Consider the following 20,726-nt stretch of genomic DNA (forward strand, 5'->3'; position numbering starts at 1 on the left):
TCTCCTTATGACGCATAAAATATTTTATTAGAAATGGTAAACTGGCACAAAACCCAAGAGGTAAAAGTATGGTTCTTAAAATCCTATTACTTAATTACCATAACCTCAAATTATGGTGTCTGGCCGAGATTTATAATATAAAACATAGTATCTACGGCAATAATAATTTCAACATATGGGTAACAACGGCAACAGATTGTTGTAAAAAACTATCAAACCTAATCGTAACCACCCTAAAAATAATATGGTTATTATTCACAATTTGAAGAAAAATATAATTTTTAAAATTGTTAAATTTTTTAGCAAGGAATCTATAATACTGATCTTGCTAAGATTGATTAAAAGTTCTATATATTAATGTTATCCTTACTGATACGATAAACTGTCAAACCAATTTATTCGGGATAGTTTAATGAGTCAAATGTCTAAACATTGTATTATATTAAATTTATTTGGTATACGGTCTATTTTTATCAAATTCGGCATAGTCAATGGTAAAGCCGTATAAATGTTATTTCATTTGGGGTTCTCTAATGTAAGCATTAGGGAACGCTATATGAGTGATTGTTAAACCTTAATCCAAGAAAAATATAGTGCAAATTCCGCGTTGGAAAAATGGCACGATGAATCATACACGATGAATCATATTAAACAAAAAATGAACCAGCTGTGTAATTGAAATAGGTGGTACAGTGTAAAAACATAAAATTTGTCTAATAATTCGGTTGAAATACGAACCCATCGACCAAAGTAGGCCATTTTTAAACATTCGATTTTGAAAATCTGAACGAGTTGCTATTGTTGTCTTAGACATTTTAACGGTCCAATAATTGAAGTACGTATAACCATCAAATCACAAAAGTATAATTTATACCGATAGGATTATAAAGTAGGCATGAACCGTTATCGACTTTTTTCCAAATCGATAAAACTACTACAAACATTAGTCGACAAATAAAATAACAATTTCTTTATTCAATTTACTTTTTTTCGAGATATATGTAAGAAAAAACCGATTATCGTAAACGATATAATCAATATCGTGGGTTATTGGATATCGATTCATGTCTATACTCAGCACTTTAAATGAGTTAAATGTTTAGCTTACATAATATTAGTTTACCAAATTATGAGGAAATCTTAAGCGTACTTTAGTGCATTTTATTTTTTATCAGACCATAACGACGTTTTTAAGTGAAGGTTTTGGGTATATTTTTTTAAATTAAAATATAGCTACATACTAAAATAATTGTGATATAGTTGGCCTATGATGCTCTTAATGTAAAACTGTATTTTATGTAATCGAAATTTATTATTCAAAAATGGTTAATAAAAAAATTGTTTTTCATCAACGGTTGTGTAAAAAACAAATTTGAAGTCCAAGTTATTTGACATCTTTAGTAATATATAAAGAAGAAAAAAATTTTAATTACTATTTATACTAGATTTTTTAAAATTATTACAAGTTTAATATAGCTCCTCCTATAGTAGATGTAGAAGCCCTAATTACAATTTTGGCCTAATTAAGTACCATTCAAGTTCGATTTTTATCTTAATAATTAAAATAATAAATTAAGCGATCTAAGAAGTATCGTGGGTCTAGTAAAAAAAAAAAATAATAATCATGATAAAAAAAACAGCCTTGTTATGTCAAAACTGTCTCATCTTTGGTGGCGACTATGACTAATATAAATTGATTTTATGTTCATTGTTACTTACAGATAAAAATGAAGCTTCTCAGTATTTTAATAATATTTGGCATTGTAAATGTTTCGACTAGTGACAGTAATTATTTTCTTTTAACAATAACATGGTTAAGTTTAAAAAAAAAAAATTAATATTTCATTTTTTTTGCAGTGATGTATTTAAGGGAGGTAGTCATTGCAAGTTAGTAACATTTTTCTTTTATAAAAATTGGATTTTTAATTTTTTTAATTTTACTGTACTTATACATTTTTTTTAACTGTGTATTACAGACAAACTCATCGATCAAGCTTTTGAGAAGAATGATTGTTTTGTAGAAGGCAAATTTGTAGGAAGTATGATTTATTTTTAATCAATTTACTTTTATATTTATTTTGTTATAATACACTCTCGAAGGGTAAAATCAGTTAACAAATACATTAAGGAGAATAATTGACAATACATCCCAATAGTAATAATGATAATAAAATCCCTCCGTAGTAATAGAAGCTAATTAATATTTTAATGTAATTGATTTAAGTATCGAGACATTATCATAGGAAAAATAAAAAATAGACCATTCATTAAACGATTCATTAAAGTTCAATCTTTACTCAAAATAACATAAAATAAATGTATCATAGAAAGCTTCTTTCCCCATAACTCTCTTAAAGCAAAATAAGTTCACATTTCTGGCATCAGGGGGCACTGCTGTGGGTCTAGAGGTTTTCCACTAATGCTGTATGATATGGAAAACATGCGTATTGTACTATTGTTTTATGACTTTTTTACAAGACGTAAAATAGCTGTGTCTTGTTACTTGCACAATAAAAAATGTAGTACCTAATTAGTAAGCTAAATTTGGCGAATTATAAAAAAAAAATATTTTGATATTTTTAGATAGACGTACACATGAAGTACCATTCAAGGCGATGTGTCAATGTTTAGCATTGTTCTAAAATACCAAATTTCCAACAACATTTTTATTCGTTACGATTATTGATACTGATAATGATACTGCATGTATCGTTAAAAAAAAGATTAACATAGTTTCAGTACCCGAAGTGTTTGCATTCAGAAAAACTAATGGCATATGGTCTCAAGAACTTAAGAATTTCTTAGGCGAGGAATAACAATGCTATATTTCTTAATAAATAAATTACATTTGTTACAATTGTTCAATTATATCAATACTAATTAAGACTAAAAATCAATGGTATAACTCTACTGAAATGTATTATATTAAAAAGTTATTTTGCTTAAAAAATATTTGCATTGTTCTCACTTATACTCAGGCTGTAAATTGATTTAATTTATTTAATAATAAACCGTTTTACTAACGATTATAGTTATGTTTGTTGAATATGTGTTGATTTACAGATACTTAATATTATTACCATAATATGCAGGACGCAGGTTCAATTTTATGAATTTTGTTAAAAAATAGTTTCACATATCCTCTTAATCAACCTATCTGTATACATTTCTTTGTCATTATTTATTTTTATGAAGTTTTATGCCATCCAGCACTCCATCCATCTATCGCCTAAATGATGCAACTCTTCCAGTTAATTTTACTTTTTTTTCGGATCATTTATCCTTGGACACGATATACGTCATACTAATGTCATACCTAACTCATTTACCTTCTAATTATAATTTCTGTAATCACCAACTCTTTTCTAAATAGGTTTGTATCCAGAAAAAAGATCAGAGCTTTAACAGATAATAAGACCCAGCATATTTACCGAGAATCAAAAGTAAAATATTCTAATATAACTCTTCTAAAATGTTACGTTACTATTGTCATTATATTTCAATTATTTTTACAAGTTGACTAACGAGCTAATTCTTACAATGAATATAAGTACCAAGTACGGAACGTATGTCAACTTGCTAATAGCAAACAGTGTATAAACGCATTTGTTATTTCTGTGTTGTTTTTATTATGACTATTATTGTGTGTAGCTTTATTTTGAACAAAATTAGGTTTTAGTGCCTATATCTATAGATAGGCGCATGTTTAAATTAAGAAACCGCCTAGCCCAGTGTCAAACGGGCGACAGTGTCCACAAGCCACAAACACATTCTATCCTTTCAACTCTTTCATGTGCATACTAGCGGACTGTTACTACCAGACCAGGAATGACAATAGTATAACTCTTATTGAATAAATTATATAATAAAAAATGAATACATGACTTTTTTCTCAAAAATTACACAATTTCATTCATCTATTTTGTCGCAATAAATTGATAAATAAGTTAAGTGTATTTCGTTCCAAAATTTCGGCATAGACAATAGAGGTAAGGCCGTATAAATTGAATTTCGTTTGTGATTCACTAATGTAAACATTAGATATACGAGTTCAACCTAACACCTAGAAAAATGTAGTCCAAACCCGCATCGGAGAAATGGCACTACATGATAATACGTTTTCAGCAAAAATATGAGCCATCTGTGTACATAGTACTATAGGTACACTGTAAAAACATATTATTATTCTAATATTTCGGTTGAAATACTTACCCATCGACAAGTCGTAAGGAGACTATTTTCAAACAGTTAGTTAAAAAAGTTGAACGAGTTATTAGTGTTGTCTTAAAAACTCTAACGGTCCAATTATTTAGGTAAGTATAACTATTAAACTCATACATTGAATATTGGACTTCATTCGGTTCACGCTTATACTCAGCATAAGATATATTTTTATCTTACATATTAGTCTAAAAATCTTGAACAGTAGTTAGGATTTTTTTTAGCACTTTATTTTTATCTGACCGCAACAACGTTGTTGAGCAAACGTTTTTGGTATATTTTTTTCTATCAAAATAAAGCAACTAAAATTGTGATGTAGTCAGTCTATGTTGTTTTAATGCAAATCTGTATTTAATGAGTATTATCAAAAAAAAAAAAGAGAAAGAGATAAGCCGGCACTACCCGTAAAACGACGGTACAGTCCGGTCGTCGGACTTGTTTTGTCGTGCCTTCTGACTTTTTAGTTTATTGTTAAGATTATTGTAGTTTGTTTTTTGTGTTATACGAACAGCTAATAAGCCACGGTGAAACGTGTGATCTTTCTTTTCATAAAAGTCGTGTGCTGAATTATTTTCCTTTAACCTTTTATAAAATTGGTTAAAATATAGTTAACATGAGAGCAAAAGTTATTGTCAGCAAATATGTACGTTAAAATTGTTTTCAACAAAAAAGTAAAAAAACAATATTCTCTATGATTCGGAGGTTGTAAACAATACATGCAGTCTGTTTTCGGTGTACCTATTTGGTGGTCGTGTTAATATAAATACAATCATTGATAGGACTATTATTCTACGCACAAAGATTCCACGAGGAAAGGGGTCTAAGGGGATTCAGCCACTCAGAATTGAATTTGTCCCTCCACATTTTTCCCCACAAAAATTATTTACATTTGTAAAACGATTTATTTTTATAAAATTAGCTATAAAGCATAATAGTAATTTATTTGTGACGTAACCTGTAAAAAAAAAAATAATAAAAAAATTGCATGTTAAAAAAGTTTTTAAATGTATATATATACAGCTTTGTTAAATATCTCTGGTGACGACTATGATTAATAAAAATTGATTTTATGTTTACTATTATTTACAGATAAAAATGAAACTTCTCTGTTTATTATTATTATTCGCCACTGTATATGTTCCGACTATTGAATCAAGTAATTTTTGTTTTTATTATAACAAAATTAGTCAAGTTTTAAACAAATCCAATATTTAATTGTTTTTCAGTGTACATGACGGAGGTGTTCATTACAAGTCAGCAATAATTTTTCTTTTATCAAAAATAGTTTTTATAGTATTTTAATTTTATTGTTCTTATTTATATTTTTTAAAACATGTATAACAGACGACCTCATCAAGCAAGCTTTTATTATGAATAATCGTGTTGTAAAAGGGAAATTTATTGCAAGTACGATTTACTTAAAATTAATTTATTTTTATTTTATTTATAAATGTATATATTTTTTATTACTATAATACACCTTCTAAGGGTAAAATGAGTAAATAGATACAACAATGGAAACAAATAGGGGTAGAAAATAGGGGTAAATGATAGGAGATGGGGGATAAGGGTGAGTGATAGGGGGTAAGAGATAGGGGTGATTGATAGGGTTAAGAGAGAGGGGGTGAGTGATAGGGGTGGGAGAAAGAGGGTGGGAGATAGGGAATGGAGGAAGTGGGTAAGGGATAGGGGTAAGATATAGGAGATAAGAGATATGTTGTACGTTCAACGTTCAAATTAGAACTAAATGATAAAATTCAAAATAGTTTAAGGGCCCAAATTCTCAATGAATTGTTTTAAGCCAAATATTAAACACTACAATATTAGCTAGAAACTTGATGTTTTAATACACTAGCTTGTTACTGCTTCTTAATATACTATATTATTATCTATAATTCCACCACTACTCTAAATTTATTCGGTACTTCAACGAGACATGAAAATGCTCTTTCGTGGTTGCAGACTCGGCTGAAATATATTGTTTTCAAGTTTTGGAAAAAACATTTTCATTACTAAAAAGAAAACAGAAATAAATTCTGTCCTGTTTCTTTTTTTTTTTGTGGTAAATATGTGTATTAATAATTTCAAAAAAATAAGACTTATATTAGACCAAACAAAAATATATGATTTATTTGATTCTCTGATTTTTTGATAAAAATTTAAGAATTTAAAAAATGGTCAAAATGATTTTTCGTGAAAAATAACTTAAACCTCTAATTTTGAGGTAAATATGAGTCATAGAAATTTCAAAAAAATAAAGGTCTTATATTAGAAATTAATCGATTTTAATTATTTAATCATTGAATTTTAAACTATATGATTTTATTTTAATCTTTACATATCACTGAACATTTTTTTTTTTACTTTTTAGATGGATTGGAGCATGTAATTAAAACCGTCGTTTATAATCCTAAATATTTACTAGGTAATAATAACTATATAAGTATAAAAAAAAATAGGATTATGTTTTCTAACAAAAAGAATATTTAAAAATATTATAAAAATTGGAATAATGCAAATTATTATAGTACAGAAAAAAAAGATATTAGATATGCCTATTTTATATAATAATTGTATTTTTTTCTTATCTCCTAATTTGCTTGAGTTCAGCCATAAAATTAAATTTCCATCAATTTTATATAATCACAATTACTATAGTATTTCCGAGTTACTACCTAGTACAGATGTTTTTTCGATCTCAAACCCGCTTTATAATAGAAATTGAATCCAATAATATTATTTTGTGTAATTTTGATTTCAGATTATGTTGAACATATGTTCGTTTTACCAGGTAACAATTTGTTAGTAAAATATGTTCGTACATTTGCTTAATATTCTATAAGTACTCGATGTATTTGTTTTAATTCCAGATATCGCATACCAGGGCAACGTCGAAGGTAACCATTTATCTTAAACATAGTCTTAAACAACAGTTTATTTTGATTCTAATTATAGTATCTGAAGACCTCCATCGCACTTTGAAAAAAATAATTACAGATGAATTAAGTAAATATAAATTGTAACATTTTTAAGGGAGCAATTTTCAAAATGTATGATTACTTAGCTCTAATAAATAAACGACAAAAATATTATTTATTCGTCAGTAAATTTAGCAGTCATAATAATACAATACTTTTTTTCTTTTGATTTTGTTCATTATTGAAAATATAGTCTATAACATTAATTCGTAGCAGACGTTTGTTTAATTTTAAGTACATCAATACATTGGTCGAATTAATATTGGTTTTAGTGAAGTTGTTATAGATAAAACCGAATTTTATTAACTGTATCTATAATAATTTGAAATGTGATATATTCTTATAGAACTTACTGCTCCTAAAGTTCCACGCGAAGGTAATTACGCTTTTTTTGAAAATAGAAAATAGCTTTATGGAATCCGATATACAGATTCATTTATTAGTTTAAGGTTTTAATCCAATCTGTAATATTCTACATCTATTAATGAAATGTATAGGCCATACATCGTTGTTGACATACTTGAGTACGTCTCTTTAGAGTTTTTTGAGTTTCAAGTATGGAATGAATAAATTCTCTGAGTTACAACAGTAATTCTTCGTTGTAAAAATTTAGTGATAATACAGTGTGATTTATAGTGTTTGAAATATAGTGTTCCAGTTGTGTAGCAGCTAGCTAATTTTTTGTATGCAATTTTTTGAAACAGTCGTTCAATAACTTTTGCAGGTTTTCCGGACACTTGGGAACAACTTGGAAACGAGAGAAGAAGTCGTGTTCGAATAGCTTTAAGAAATACAATACTCAAAGAAATAAGTAAATATTTATATACTTAAAAAATCTTCCAAAATTTTGAAAAAAATTGTATAATCGATATTTAAAAAGAAAAGCTCACCCTTTTAGTTTGAAACATAGGTAGTATAATATTTCGAAAAAGACTAAAATAAGGAACACCTTAATCTATCATAATATTACATATACATGTACTACATCTCAGCTTAGGAAATTATTAAGAACCTAAAAAAATGTTTTATATTTTGCCACGACAAGTATTTTTACCAAAATACAGATAACTACCAAGTAACAATGTGGGTTTTAATTTTGTTTGATATTATATGAGAGAGAATAGCTGTCAATTTTTATAAGATATAAATATTGATTTAAAAATGGTGTTGGTGGTATAATAATCGTCAGTAGAATAAGAGGAACAAACAAGCATTTTCTTATAAAAAAAAATTAGAATATTAAAAGATATGAGAAATAAGAGATAAGTGACAAGACATTAGGGATAAAAATTTATAAATGAGATTAACCATCTACCAAAAGTACCAAAAGTCAAACAGTTTGTATATTATGACATATCCATGTTCCTATGGACTTCCGTGCAGCGGAGGTACTAGTATCAGATTAATGATATATTTTCTATACATTTGGTTCTATACCTCCAATCCAGGTATAGGTCTCAGCGCAGTGCACACATGTTACTTCATAATGATTTTGTTAAAATGGTTGTTATTTTAATTAACGTACAATTTATGTGTTTTAGATGGCGAAAGACAGGTTGCTAATGCAGACGAGCTGCAAAAAAGTTACATCGGCGATATTTTTAAATATTTGTTTAATATAACTGCATCATCATCGAGTACGTACATCTTTATTAATATTTAGGAGTTCCGAGCATAAGTTTTCCGAAATATGACAGTTTTTTTAGTTATTAATTGTTTTAAAATATGACTATTAATTTTAAAATTGGATTGGCTGTTTAAAAAATAATTTAAAACAACTACCATTGAATTAATTTAACTATTTGAATGTCAAATTAATAAAAGTATTGTAACTTAATCTTTAATCCTAATCACAAATATTTAGGGTTAAACAAAGTTTTCTTATTCTACTTAAATCTATACGCAAAACAATTTGTTATATTTGCAGTTCACATTATTAATACTACAATATATCAAGGATAGAAAAAAAACCTACAAATAATTTTAATTGTCAACTATTTTTGAAAAAAATAAAACAATTATAATAAAAACTTTTAACTACTAAAATATAACTTTTCTTTATTGTAAAATGAGTAATTTGTTAAATTCTGGCATATTAAGCAAACAAATAAGGCATCTGGGAATTTAATATAATATGTTCAACAAATAAATTTTAAAGAACAAATAAGCATTATCATGGTTTATTATTTAAAAAATGATTTGAATTTTTATATAATTACAAGCTGTCCGGACAATCCGGCGTTGCTCGAGATTTAGTCTGCCAAGGCTGAGTAAAATAATTCCCATTCCCCATTCCCTCCCCCATCCCCACCATCGTCACCTACCATTTGCACGAGTACCGTGGTTACCATGGTTACAAATCAAGTGTTTATTCTGGGTTACTATGATTACCAACATTTAATTTATTTACATTTGGTATTTTAAGTACAAAGTTCGTGTTCGAGGTCATCCTTAAGGGTGAAATAACTTCCCAAAGTTTCATAGCGATCGGATGAATGGTGTACTAATACATAAAGGACAAACAGACAAACATAAATTCATTTTTATATAAATATTTAAAGTTATAAAAAATAGAATATGTTCAACTCGTGTATCTCGACATGTGGGAAACTATCAATTACTATTGTTTTGTATTTTGTATGAGATATTCAAAAATTTGTTGGGAAAATGTAATTCAAAAGAATGACTCAAAGTCTTATCTTAAGTTACTTTCCTCTTCTATTTTAGCCGCACAACCAGAAATAAATGGAAACTCTATTGGAAGAGACGGCGAACAACAATCGAGTGAGTCGAGTAAGAACACAATAATTATTATCACTTACTTTAATCTACAATTGTTTCTAAATTTGAACCACTTATTTTTAAATGATAACACCGATTAGAAGGTTGGACTAAGGCTATGCATTTCATCCCCATCCCCTCAGTCTGCATTGTTTTTATTTCAAATAACATGATATTAATGTATAATATAATGATTATTTACTTCTGATTCCCTTGAAGCCAAATTAGGTCATTTTTCTACCACCAGGGGGCGCTGCATGGGGTCTAGGGTGCTCCACCTAAAATGCTATATAATAAGAACTGTATGCATACTGTAACAGATATTCAAAAATTCGTAGGGAAATTGCACTTAAAAAAAATGACTCTTATCATGAAATATTTCCCTCTTTTGTTTTAGTCGAACCACCACCGTATGATGATACACATGACATGCCATTAGGAATAATGTGTAAATTCATAGCATTGTTCATAAATACAAAAAGTCGAACATTATTTATATTCGCTTTTCCGAATATGCCTGGTACTAATCGTAACAGTTGTACCATAAGACAAAAGAGGAACAGAGATTCATATCCCAGAGAAGTCACGTACAGAAAAATTAATGGTGTATGGAGCCAAGAACTTAAGACGTTATTATACGAGACATAACATTTGTATAACTCTTAATAAATAAGCTACATAGTACTATTTTTTGATTATATTTAAATTATATTTGGGTTCCGGAATTATATATCCAAGCAGTAAAATTATTTATTATATTTCCTAATAAACAGTGTATTACTCTTGTCAATTTAACAACTTTTTGGATATTTTTTTTCTACCTGCCTTACGTTGTGTTCTGTTCAATTAATTTTTCCATTCTATTTTTGGATTTTTATCTCTATGTAGTTTTGAAGTCTGTTCCTACAATGGCCTACTATGGCTCTTTGAATCTGGATTTTTTCTCAAAAATAACAAGATTTTGTTCATATTTTTTTGTCACAGCAAATTGATGATTTCATGTAATAATGCATAAAAAAACATAAGCAGTTTTGATAGGTGTATAAGTAAGTATACATAATAATATCTTTGTTCGGTATTAAATATAGATTGAATTTCAAACCATATAGTTTTTTTTGAAAACTATCACTAACTAAAATGTATGGAATTTTACGGAAAACTTATTTATTAATTTATAGTTAAAAATGTTGATGTAAACACAAGGTCAGAATGAAACAAAAAGAAATTATCCTTTACTTTTTGTACACAGTTTTTCATGATTTTTTTAAATTTTTACATTATAAAGTACCATTTAGGTATGATTTATAATCTATAGACTTTCTACACGAAGAAATCCATTCGGGGGCTCCAAATATATTGTAGGTCTAGACACAGAAATTAAAAATTAAAAGTACAGTTTTATACTTTTTAAGAAAATCTATTAAATATACAATTTTGTTTGTGTTTGAATAAATAATTGCTTATAAATTGTTATTTAAACTAATTAAAATAAATAATTTAATAAAAAATTAAGCCCACTGAGACATTGAGTAGATCCCATTAAAATGATCACTCTGTATATTTTAAAATGTAAAAACGTATACGTCTTATACAATATGTTGATGTATACAATTTTTATACATTCAATATACGTTCAAAAAATCACCTGTTAATGTAAAACATAACCGTTCATATTATTAGGTTTAAACTTAAGCGTTAAATGCAAACAAATATTTGTAATTATATCAAATTATGTTTAATAGCGATTATAGCTAAGTGTAACATAGGTAAATTATTTTATAAAAAATATTTATAATTAGACCTATAGGTGAATTTGCTATAATTATTGTAACATCAAGGTTTTACCGTGCAAGAAATAAAATAGGTCAAAAACATAAAATATACAAATAGAACTGCAAAACAGAATATTTTAAGAAAACATCGCGTTTACAATGAAAAATACAATAATAAAACGATAAAAAAAATTGTTTGTTTTTATAATAGTTTCGATATTGTTAAGGCTCTTGTACAGCATTTGTAATTCGTTTACACTGCAAAACAATCATTGTGAAAAACTTGTGTATTTTATGAAACCAAACGTTACGTTTGGCAAAAAAAACCTTGCCCCTTTGAATATCTTGAAGAGCACTGCCGAACTCCTTGACGTGCCCTAACCTAACTTAACCCTCACACCTTATTTGTGACATTTGCACATCTAGAGGAACATGTAAAATTCTATGTAAAACATAGATTGTGCTTTTGCTCGTGACAATCTACCTCCCTTATAGTACTATTAACAATTCAATAGTTAGATATTATCTAACCTATACCCACAGTATCATAGTTTCGTTTTCTGACCTTTGCAACTGTTTCAGTAGTTTTGTAATAATTTGTAATAATCTATAGTATAATATATCAACAAAGAAAAAAAAAGGAATAGGAGCTTTATCATATTATTAATGTTACTTCACCCCTTTAGTCAAAGAACTACATGCAGAGCCATTATAAGTTCAGTACTTAGTATTCTATGCATTCAACATGCGTTGTAAATTAGATTTCAACCGTATGTTTACACAAAAGTTAACGATGTATTTTCTTACGTTACAATATAACAGGATTTTTCAACAATATTTATAGTTTTTTTTCTTATCGAAAACAAGTTGTTTTTCACAAAAACTGATGCATTATAAATTAATGAAAAACAACTGTAGGTACCAGTTGCCAGTTGGGTATAATACATTTTTAACATTATACATTACAAAAACTACTACCTATTACAGAACTATTTTTTTTTTTCGAAAACAAGTTAGTTTTACAATTATAGTGTTATATTATCATTTGTATGTAGAACCTTGTAGCCACTAACCACAGTAAAAATACTCAAAATAACAAAAAATCCTAATAATATTTGTTATAATTATTGTAACATCAAGTATCTATCGTGCAAGACAAAAAATAGGTAAAAAATTGGAATACAAATACAACTGCAAAACAAAATGTTTTAAGAAAAACAACTCATTATCGATGATAAAAAAAAAAAAAACTATAAAAATGTTTTTGTAAGATATGAAGATTATTGTAATATTCAAAGTTTGTGGTACCTGCAAGAATGTATCATTTGTTTGTACTACAACAGTCGCTGTGGATAAAACTTGTGTTGATAAAAAAACAACACCTAATAAAACGATAAATAATGTTTTTTTGTTATTTGTAATTTGCTTAGATTGCAACAACAATCATTGTGAACAAATAATGTACTATATGATACCAAACGTTATGTTTTGGTAAGATAAAAACGTCGGCCCGAAAATTCTATGTAAAACATAGAATATGCTTTTGCTTATGTCAACCTACATTCTTCATAACACTATTTATAATTTAATAGTTAGAAATTATCGAATCTATACATTGGTTTTCCTGAACATTTTTTAGCCACTATCATATTATTATATACGTTTTTCAAATTTAAGTATTGTATTAAATTTTAATAATTGTAGTCATTGAAACATTTTAGTAGTATCATTATGATATCATTTTTAAACAAATATCATCTGGCTGTGTTTATTGTTCCAAAATTTCGACACAGTTAATAGCAAGACCATATAAATTCAACGCCATTTGCAATTCTATAATGTAAACATTTAAGATATATAAGCGATTTTTAAACCTAAATTAATAAAAACATTGTCTAAACTCCTAGTCGGTGGAATATCTGTTCATTACAAACCATATTTAACAAAAAATAAACCAGTTGTGTACATAAAACTGGTACACTCTAAAAACCTGTAATATTTCGGTCGAAATCTGTACCCATCTTCGGGTCGTAAGTAAACCATTTTCAAACAGTTAGCTTAAAAAACTGAACGTCAAGTTACTTGTGTTGTCTTAGAAATTTTAACGGTCCAGTAATTTATTTAAGTAAGTCTAGCTTTCAAAATTCTATCCAACTATCAAACTAAATTCAATTTTTCGCTTAAACATTAGCCTACATTATTGTGTGTAAAAATCTTGGGCAAAAACTAGGATTCTTATTTTTATTCTGACTACTTTTATCAGACCGGTACAACGTTTTCAAGCAATCTTTTTTGTTGAATTTTTTTCATCAGAATATAGTTACTAAAATAATTGTTATGTAGTCAGTCTGTGATGCTTTTGAAATTTTATTTTAGGTAACCGAAAGTTAAAATGTTTAAAAATGGTTATGACCAAATGGTTAGGAGCCAACATTTAGTTAAACAAGCTAATTGAACTGATTATTTTCTTAAAAGTTTTATCATTTCAATAGTTCAAATGGTTAAATACATTTTAACTATGCTTTTAATCAGATTTAAGTTAGTAAAAATATTTTTGCTTTAATGCGTATTCAAGGTAGAAATTAAAAGTTATTTTATATCTTCAATAATAGATAATGCAAAAACAAATTAATAAATAGGTATTTATATTAGATTTTTGGCCCAGTTGTTCGTCGCCTTAACAAGTATTATACGAGTTCCACATACAAGACGGTGTAGCCTTAAAAGGCACTAAGAATATTTGAAGAGTGAAAGTGTCAAACGTTCCAAGTGCCAAAGTATAAAAATTGTACTTTATAATTTGATTTGTATTTTATTCATTACCAGAAACAATTTTGTAAATTTTTCAAGTAAAGAATAGTTACTTATAAAAAAAACAATCATATTTAAAACTCAAAAATAATGAATAAAATACAAATCAAGTTATAAAGTTCAATTTTTATACTTTGGCACTTGGAACGTTTGACACTTTCACTCTTCATTTAATCATAGTCGCCATCCACAATGGCTGATAGTCTGTCGAGGAGCTATCGCGATCATGGCGACCATGACTAATTAAAATTGATTTTATGTTTATTATTATTTACAGATAAAAATGAAACTTTTGTGTTTCTTACTATCAATTTTCATTGTAAATGTTTGGTCAAATGGCAAAAGTAATGATTTTAAACAATAACATTATTAAGACATTTTAAAAAAAAATTCAATATTTCACTTTTTTTATAGTGAAGCTTAAGAGGGAGATAATCATTGCAGGTCAGTAACATTATTCTTTTATAAAAAAAATAGCCTCTTATTTTTTTAATTTTACCGTCGTTATACATTTCTTAAATTATGTATTACAGACAAACTCATCCAGCAGGCCATTAATATGAATGATTTTTTTGTAGAAGATAAATTTATAGCAAGTAAGATTTATTTTGAATTAATTACATGTATATGTAAGTTTATTTATTTTATACACACTTAAAGGATAAAATTATTAAACAGATACAACAATGAAAATAACTGTTATGAAAATAAGTTCAATCAATTTAGATTTAGAAGCCGTTTAATAACGTTTTGATAATACAAGTTATAACATAATAAATACTTACTATCATTATAAAAAAGCACAACTATTATTTACTTTATTTAAACTGTAAGGCGTTTTCCTTTGGGTAGTTGTTAGTTTTTTTCATCAAATAACTTACAAGAACAATGACTTCGTTATAAGTAGATAGTTCTACTTATATCAGATCAGGCTTAGTATTAAATTCACCCAAACTTCTTACTTTAGTGGGTACGAATTGGAGGTTAATAGATTTAGGTAAATCATTACTCCGGTACTATCATTAGATTCATCCAAATTAGCAAGGACATTAAATATTACTAGATTTGTTTGTATATGTAATCTTCCTTGGGTTTCATTGACTAACTAAAATTTTAGTTGCCTGGTCCAACATGGGCTCGATTCAAGTGTGGCAAGTCTAACCTTTTAAGAATCTATTACCGCTAACCACGTGGAATTAAACTCTTTAAGATTAAAAAATATCACTACTTAGCATAATTTTATTTTTTTCTAAACATTTGTATGTATATATATTTTGTGTATATATTTATTTTATTCTTTTATTGTAGCTAAAATATGTATTTTTTTGTTCTAGATGGATTGGAGCATGTAATTAAAGCCGTCGTTTTTAAAGATAAATATTCACTAGGTAGTAATAATTATATAACAATAAAAAAAATAAGATAATGTTTTATAGTAGAAAAGAATATTTAAATATATTATAAACATTGGAATAACACAAATGCATCTAAAAACAAGTTTATCTTTTATATAAATCATACATTTTTATAAAAAATTTAAATAAAATCTTTATGTAATAAAATAACGAAAGTTATGCCTACTTTACCTAATAATTATATTTTTTTCTTATTACCACGTTTACGTTTACAATTCAGCCATAAAATTTAGAAACACCGTCTATTTTATATTATCGTGGAAATTGCATTATTTCCAAGTAACTAGAACAGAGGTTTTTTCTATCTCAAACTCTATACTTCATTTTGTAATAGAATTGGAGATTAAATCCAATACCATTAATTTATATAATGTTGATTTCAGGTTATTTGAATCATATGTTCGTTACACCGGGTAATAATTTTAATTGCATATTATGGACATATTTCCGCACAGTTTTTTAATATTTTTTAAGGACCTATTCAAAGTATTTGTGTTAATTTCAGAGTGTCTATACCATAACAATATAGAAGGTAACCATACATTTATAATTCACAGTTAAAATATCTTACACAGATTCATGATTTAAAAACATGTTGGGAATAATATTATTTTATAACAGATAATATTAGTTTCAATCATAAAAAAAGATATACCTACATTAAAATGTATTTTGTTTTGAATTTTAGAATCTGAAACCATTCAACGCACATTGCAAAATGAAATAAAAGAAGAATTAAGTAAATATAAAATTTAAAATTAAGGCAGTAATTAAATGGTTACTAAGCTCTAAAGAAAAAACGATAAAAATTAAATTTAAGCAGTTTCAACAATAGAATATCTTTTTTTCTTAAGAAGTTATTATGAAGATAAAACCAAATATTATTATCTATACCCATAATGATTTAATGTTTGATCTATATTGTTATAGAAATTGCTGCTCCTGAAGTTTTACCCAAAGGTAATAATGCATTATGTTAATTTCGTTAATAGCTTAAAGTGTTATTTATTTTTAGTTGAAATTCGCTCTTGTGTAGTGTACATTTTTCTGTTTTTTTTTTTAGTTTCGGATGCTCTAATTTGTAGGTCACACCATAAATATATTTTCCGTCTAATTAGTGTTGCCTTTAATGTTAATGTGCAATAAGTTCTTTGAGTTTCCAGTAGAAAATGAATACTTTCTCTGAGTTCCAACACTAATTTCTGTTTTTTTTTTTTAATTTGTTATAATACAGTTCTTTAAAATATAGTGCAGTTGTGTAGTTTATTTCTTATAACTATTTTTTTTAATTTTTGCAGATCTTAACGACTTAGGTTTTAAAAATCTTGGAGAAAATAGAAGAAATCTCACTGGAAAAGCATTAAGAAAGATAATTATCCACATAATAAGTAAATACAGTCGTCATAGCGGATCTGAAAATATTGAAACATTTTTCGATAATAGCATGTCGTTATTTAAATGCAATACTACACCATTTTAGTTTGAAACTATAAGAGCAACACATTTCAAATAAGTCCAAGAAATCTCTTAGTTTTCGAAATATCTAACATCTTCGGACATAAAAAAAAAAAAATTGTATTATGTAAATTGTATCAGCTTTCTGAAAAAAGTATTGATTAACCTTTGACAATGAAATTTAGTTTATAATTTCAAAAGTTTTTTGTGCTGCCCAGAATTATAATACATACATATATATATATAGAGATTATATTCCTTAAAGAAACAACATTTTATCCTATTTTATTCAAATTTTTAAAACAATTTTTAATAACTGCGAACGTCTGTATGCCGAAACATGTTTGTTTTCTTAGTCGTTATTTAAAAATACAAATAATAATTTCTAAATACAGTTTAACGTACAGTTATGGGTTTCAGGCCTGGAAAGCAAGGTTTCGGTGCCACCAAATCTTGTTGTGGACTTCAGCAATTTAAGTACAAATGACCCTACTGGACATAATAATTCGGACCTTAGTGCCGCTCCTACGAAAGAAAAATCGGAGTTAAATGACGATGGAGACGACGGTTATTGTACGTATCATTTATGTTAAAATTAACTACGAATCTAATTTAATTTTTTTATAATTAGGCATAGTTGAACGCTGTGAAGCCCAAGATGATGAAAAGTCTGCACTACCATCGAGTAAGTACATGATTATTATCACTAACAATAATTAACAAACCTTATTAAATTTTAACCACTGGTTTTTTTCTATGAAATGTATTTTATATTTTACTACACATTTTCTGAGGTGATTTAAAAAAAAAGTAACATTACACACAATACTACACTAAAAACTATATAATAATAAAAGAAAATATTATTTTGAATGTTACAAGCATTTTTTTTCGAAAAAGATTTCCGAAAAAATAAAACCATTTAATAAATACTTTTAATTAGCAAAATATTTTATTTATGAAGCATAACTTAATTGTAAAATGAGTAAACTGTTCAATTCAAGTACAACAAACTAAATAAGTCTTACGGTGGTTAATATATAATGATCTGCGAATAAAATTTCAATAAATAAATAAGCACTATCATTGTTTATTATTAATAAAATTATTTAAATGTCTATACAATTATTGTGAGCAGTACACAAGTATATTATTTAACCTAAAGCAACAAATATTAAAAATGATTAAAAATAGAGTACGTTCAACTCATTTACTTCGTCATGTGTGATAACATCACTTACTATTGTTTTGTATATTGTAAAAGATATTCAAAAATTTGATAGGAAATTACATTTACAAAAAAATTACTAAAAGTCTTATTTTATATCACTTTCTTCTATTATTTTAGTCGGACAATCAGAAAAAATTGAACTTATTGAAAACTATGTTGGACACGACAGCGTACAACAATCAAGTGAAGCCAGTAATAATAATTATTATCATTTACTGTAATATACCATTGTTTCTAAAGTTTAACCACTTTTTTTAAAATGATTTTACCAGTTAGAAGGTGGGACTAATGCTAGGCATTTCAACCTCTCCTCCTCCCCTAGCCTGCATTGTCTATTAATTTATAATAGCACGCTTCTTCTTAGAAGGCCAAATTAATTCACTTTTTTGCCACCAAGACTATTTTAACCACTGGTTGTTTTCCAAGAAATATATTTTATATTTTATTTCACGTTTTCTTAACTAGTTTAAACACGACGAGCCTAATTTAATTTTTTTCAAAATAGAAGTTATTGAACATTGTGACGACCTAGACGATGAAAAGTCTGCACAACCATCAAGTAAGTACATGATTATTATCACTAACAATAATTATCAAACCTTAGTAAATTATAACCACTGGTTTTTTTCTATGAAATTTATTTTATATTTTTTTACTTTTTCTAAACAAATTAAAAAAAAAAATTATATTACAATAAAAGAAACTATTATTTTGAATGTCACAAGCATTAATTTTCAAATATTTAATTGGCAAAATACTTTATTTGTGAACATAACTTTATTGTAAAATTAGTAAACTGTTCCATTCAAGCACAACAAACATATAAATAAGTCTTACGGTAATTAATATAAAATGATCAGCGAATAAAAGTTCAATGAACAAATAAGCAATATCATTGTTTATTATTTAGCCCAAAGTCTTATATCAAATCACTTTCCTTTTTTATTTTAGTCGAACGACTAGAAATAATTGAAAACTATATTGGAAAAGACGTCGTACAACAATCGAGTGAGTCGAGTAAGTACACAATAATTATTATCACTTACTGTAATATACAATTGCGTCTAAATTTTAACCAATTTTTTTAAATGATATCACAGCTTAGAAGGTGAGACTGTGGTTAGGCATTTCGTCCCCTCACCCTCATTTTACACTGCATTGTTTATGTAAAAATAACATGAAGTTTATGTATAATAGAAAGCTTCTTTACCCCTGACTCCCTTGAATAGTAATTAGTTCACTTTTTTGCCCCCAAGAAGCACTGCTGGGGGTCTAGGTTGCCCCCTTTACTAATACTATTCAATAAGGACAACATGTATATTGTACTATTATGACTTTTTTTACAAGGAATGTAAATGTGTCTTGCGCTGTAAAGAAAGTTAGTAATTTTTAGAAATCTGAATTTGGCGAATTAAATTAAAAACAATTTTTTTTTTTAGATAGGAGTATACACGAAGTGCCATTAGAGATGATGTGTGAACTTATAGCATTGCTCTCGTGTACAAAATTTCCAACATTAAATTTGTTCGCTTTTGCTGATGAAAACCTTAAAACTTGTACTATAGAAAATAGTAAATCAGTACCCGATAAAATTACGTACAGACAAATTGATGGCATATGGTGCCAAGAACTCAAGAAGTTATTAACACAGGAATAACAATTGTATAACTCTTAATAAATAAATTACGTAATACTATTGTTATTATATTTGAATATTATATGCGTTATTTAACTTTATCCAAGATGTAAACTGATTTAATGCACTTCATAATAAACCGTTTGTCTCACGATTATAATCACATTTGTTGCTATGTATTTATTTAAACACATACTTAATGTATTTACCGTAGTATACAGGTTCGATTATATAAGCATTCAAAAAAAATAATAATAATAATAATAGGCGTGCGCTGACATTTTATAAATGAGTTGTGCTTTTTAAGTAAATGATCATCTATAATAGCTTCACGGATAAACAAAACAATTTTTTTGCATTTTATAAGCAAATAAACCTTTGTATATATTCACTGGCCAATTCAAAAATACTTAATCTTTATGAATT

At 27.0% G+C, this 20,726-nt stretch overlaps 2 protein-coding genes across 6 annotated transcripts; both read left to right on the forward strand.

Annotated features, from left to right (window-relative positions):
• Positions 1-6,996: 6,996 nt before the first annotated feature.
• On the forward strand, positions 6,997-10,628 carry LOC126835951 (uncharacterized). The gene is made up of 6 exons (XM_050568852.1): positions 6,997-7,012; positions 7,092-7,118; positions 7,924-8,010; positions 8,741-8,836; positions 9,927-9,992; positions 10,378-10,628. The coding sequence occupies exons 1-6, from the start codon at positions 6,997-6,999 to the stop codon at positions 10,626-10,628; spliced, it is 543 nt and encodes a 180-aa protein (XP_050424809.1).
• Positions 10,629-13,813: 3,185 nt separating this feature from the next.
• On the forward strand, positions 13,814-20,401 carry LOC126835136 (uncharacterized). Of its 5 annotated transcripts, none has more exons than XM_050567428.1 (16): positions 13,814-13,877; positions 14,841-14,907; positions 14,978-15,007; positions 15,097-15,159; positions 15,898-15,951; positions 16,362-16,391; positions 16,484-16,510; positions 16,667-16,717; positions 16,909-16,938; positions 17,277-17,366; positions 17,854-18,006; positions 18,065-18,118; positions 18,782-18,856; positions 19,170-19,223; positions 19,616-19,681; positions 20,104-20,401. In XM_050567428.1, the coding sequence occupies exons 2-16, from the start codon at positions 14,847-14,849 to the stop codon at positions 20,319-20,321; spliced, it is 1,056 nt and encodes a 351-aa protein (XP_050423385.1). In that variant the 5' UTR covers positions 13,814-13,877; positions 14,841-14,846; the 3' UTR covers positions 20,322-20,401. The 5 variants fall into 5 exon arrangements, with proteins under 5 accessions (XP_050423385.1, XP_050423387.1, XP_050423386.1 ...); XM_050567430.1 differs by having other exon boundaries at positions 19,616-19,672; XM_050567429.1 differs by having other exon boundaries at positions 19,173-19,223.
• Positions 20,402-20,726: the final 325 nt, after the last annotated feature.

Source organism: Adelges cooleyi, unplaced genomic scaffold, assembly GCF_023614345.1.
Source record: "Adelges cooleyi isolate 19-005CV unplaced genomic scaffold, UGA_ACOO_1.1 ACOO_flye_CR_arks_rails_tigmint_CR_PRNA_23, whole genome shotgun sequence".
NCBI classification, from domain to species: domain Eukaryota; kingdom Metazoa; phylum Arthropoda; class Insecta; order Hemiptera; family Adelgidae; genus Adelges; species Adelges cooleyi.

What these genes read in the sequence shown, in the direction of transcription:
- LOC126835951 (XM_050568852.1), top strand. An exon ending in ATACCAGGGCAACGTCGAAG is followed by an intron (nt 7,119 to 7,923) that starts GTAACCATTTAT and finishes TAACTTTTGCAG; the next exon opens with GTTTTCCGGACACTTGGGAA. An exon ending in TATAACTGCATCATCATCGA is followed by an intron (nt 8,837 to 9,926) that starts GTACGTACATCT and finishes CTTCTATTTTAG; the next exon opens with CCGCACAACCAGAAATAAAT.
- LOC126835136 (XM_050567428.1), top strand. Translation starts at nt 14,847, where the DNA reads ATGAAACTTTTGTGTTTCTTACTATCAATTTTCATTGTAAATGTTTGG. An exon ending in TGTTTGGTCAAATGGCAAAA is followed by an intron (nt 14,908 to 14,977) that starts GTAATGATTTTA and finishes CTTTTTTTATAG; the next exon opens with TGAAGCTTAAGAGGGAGATA. An exon ending in AAAGTCTGCACAACCATCAA is followed by an intron (nt 19,224 to 19,615) that starts GTAAGTACATGA and finishes TTTTTATTTTAG; the next exon opens with TCGAACGACTAGAAATAATT.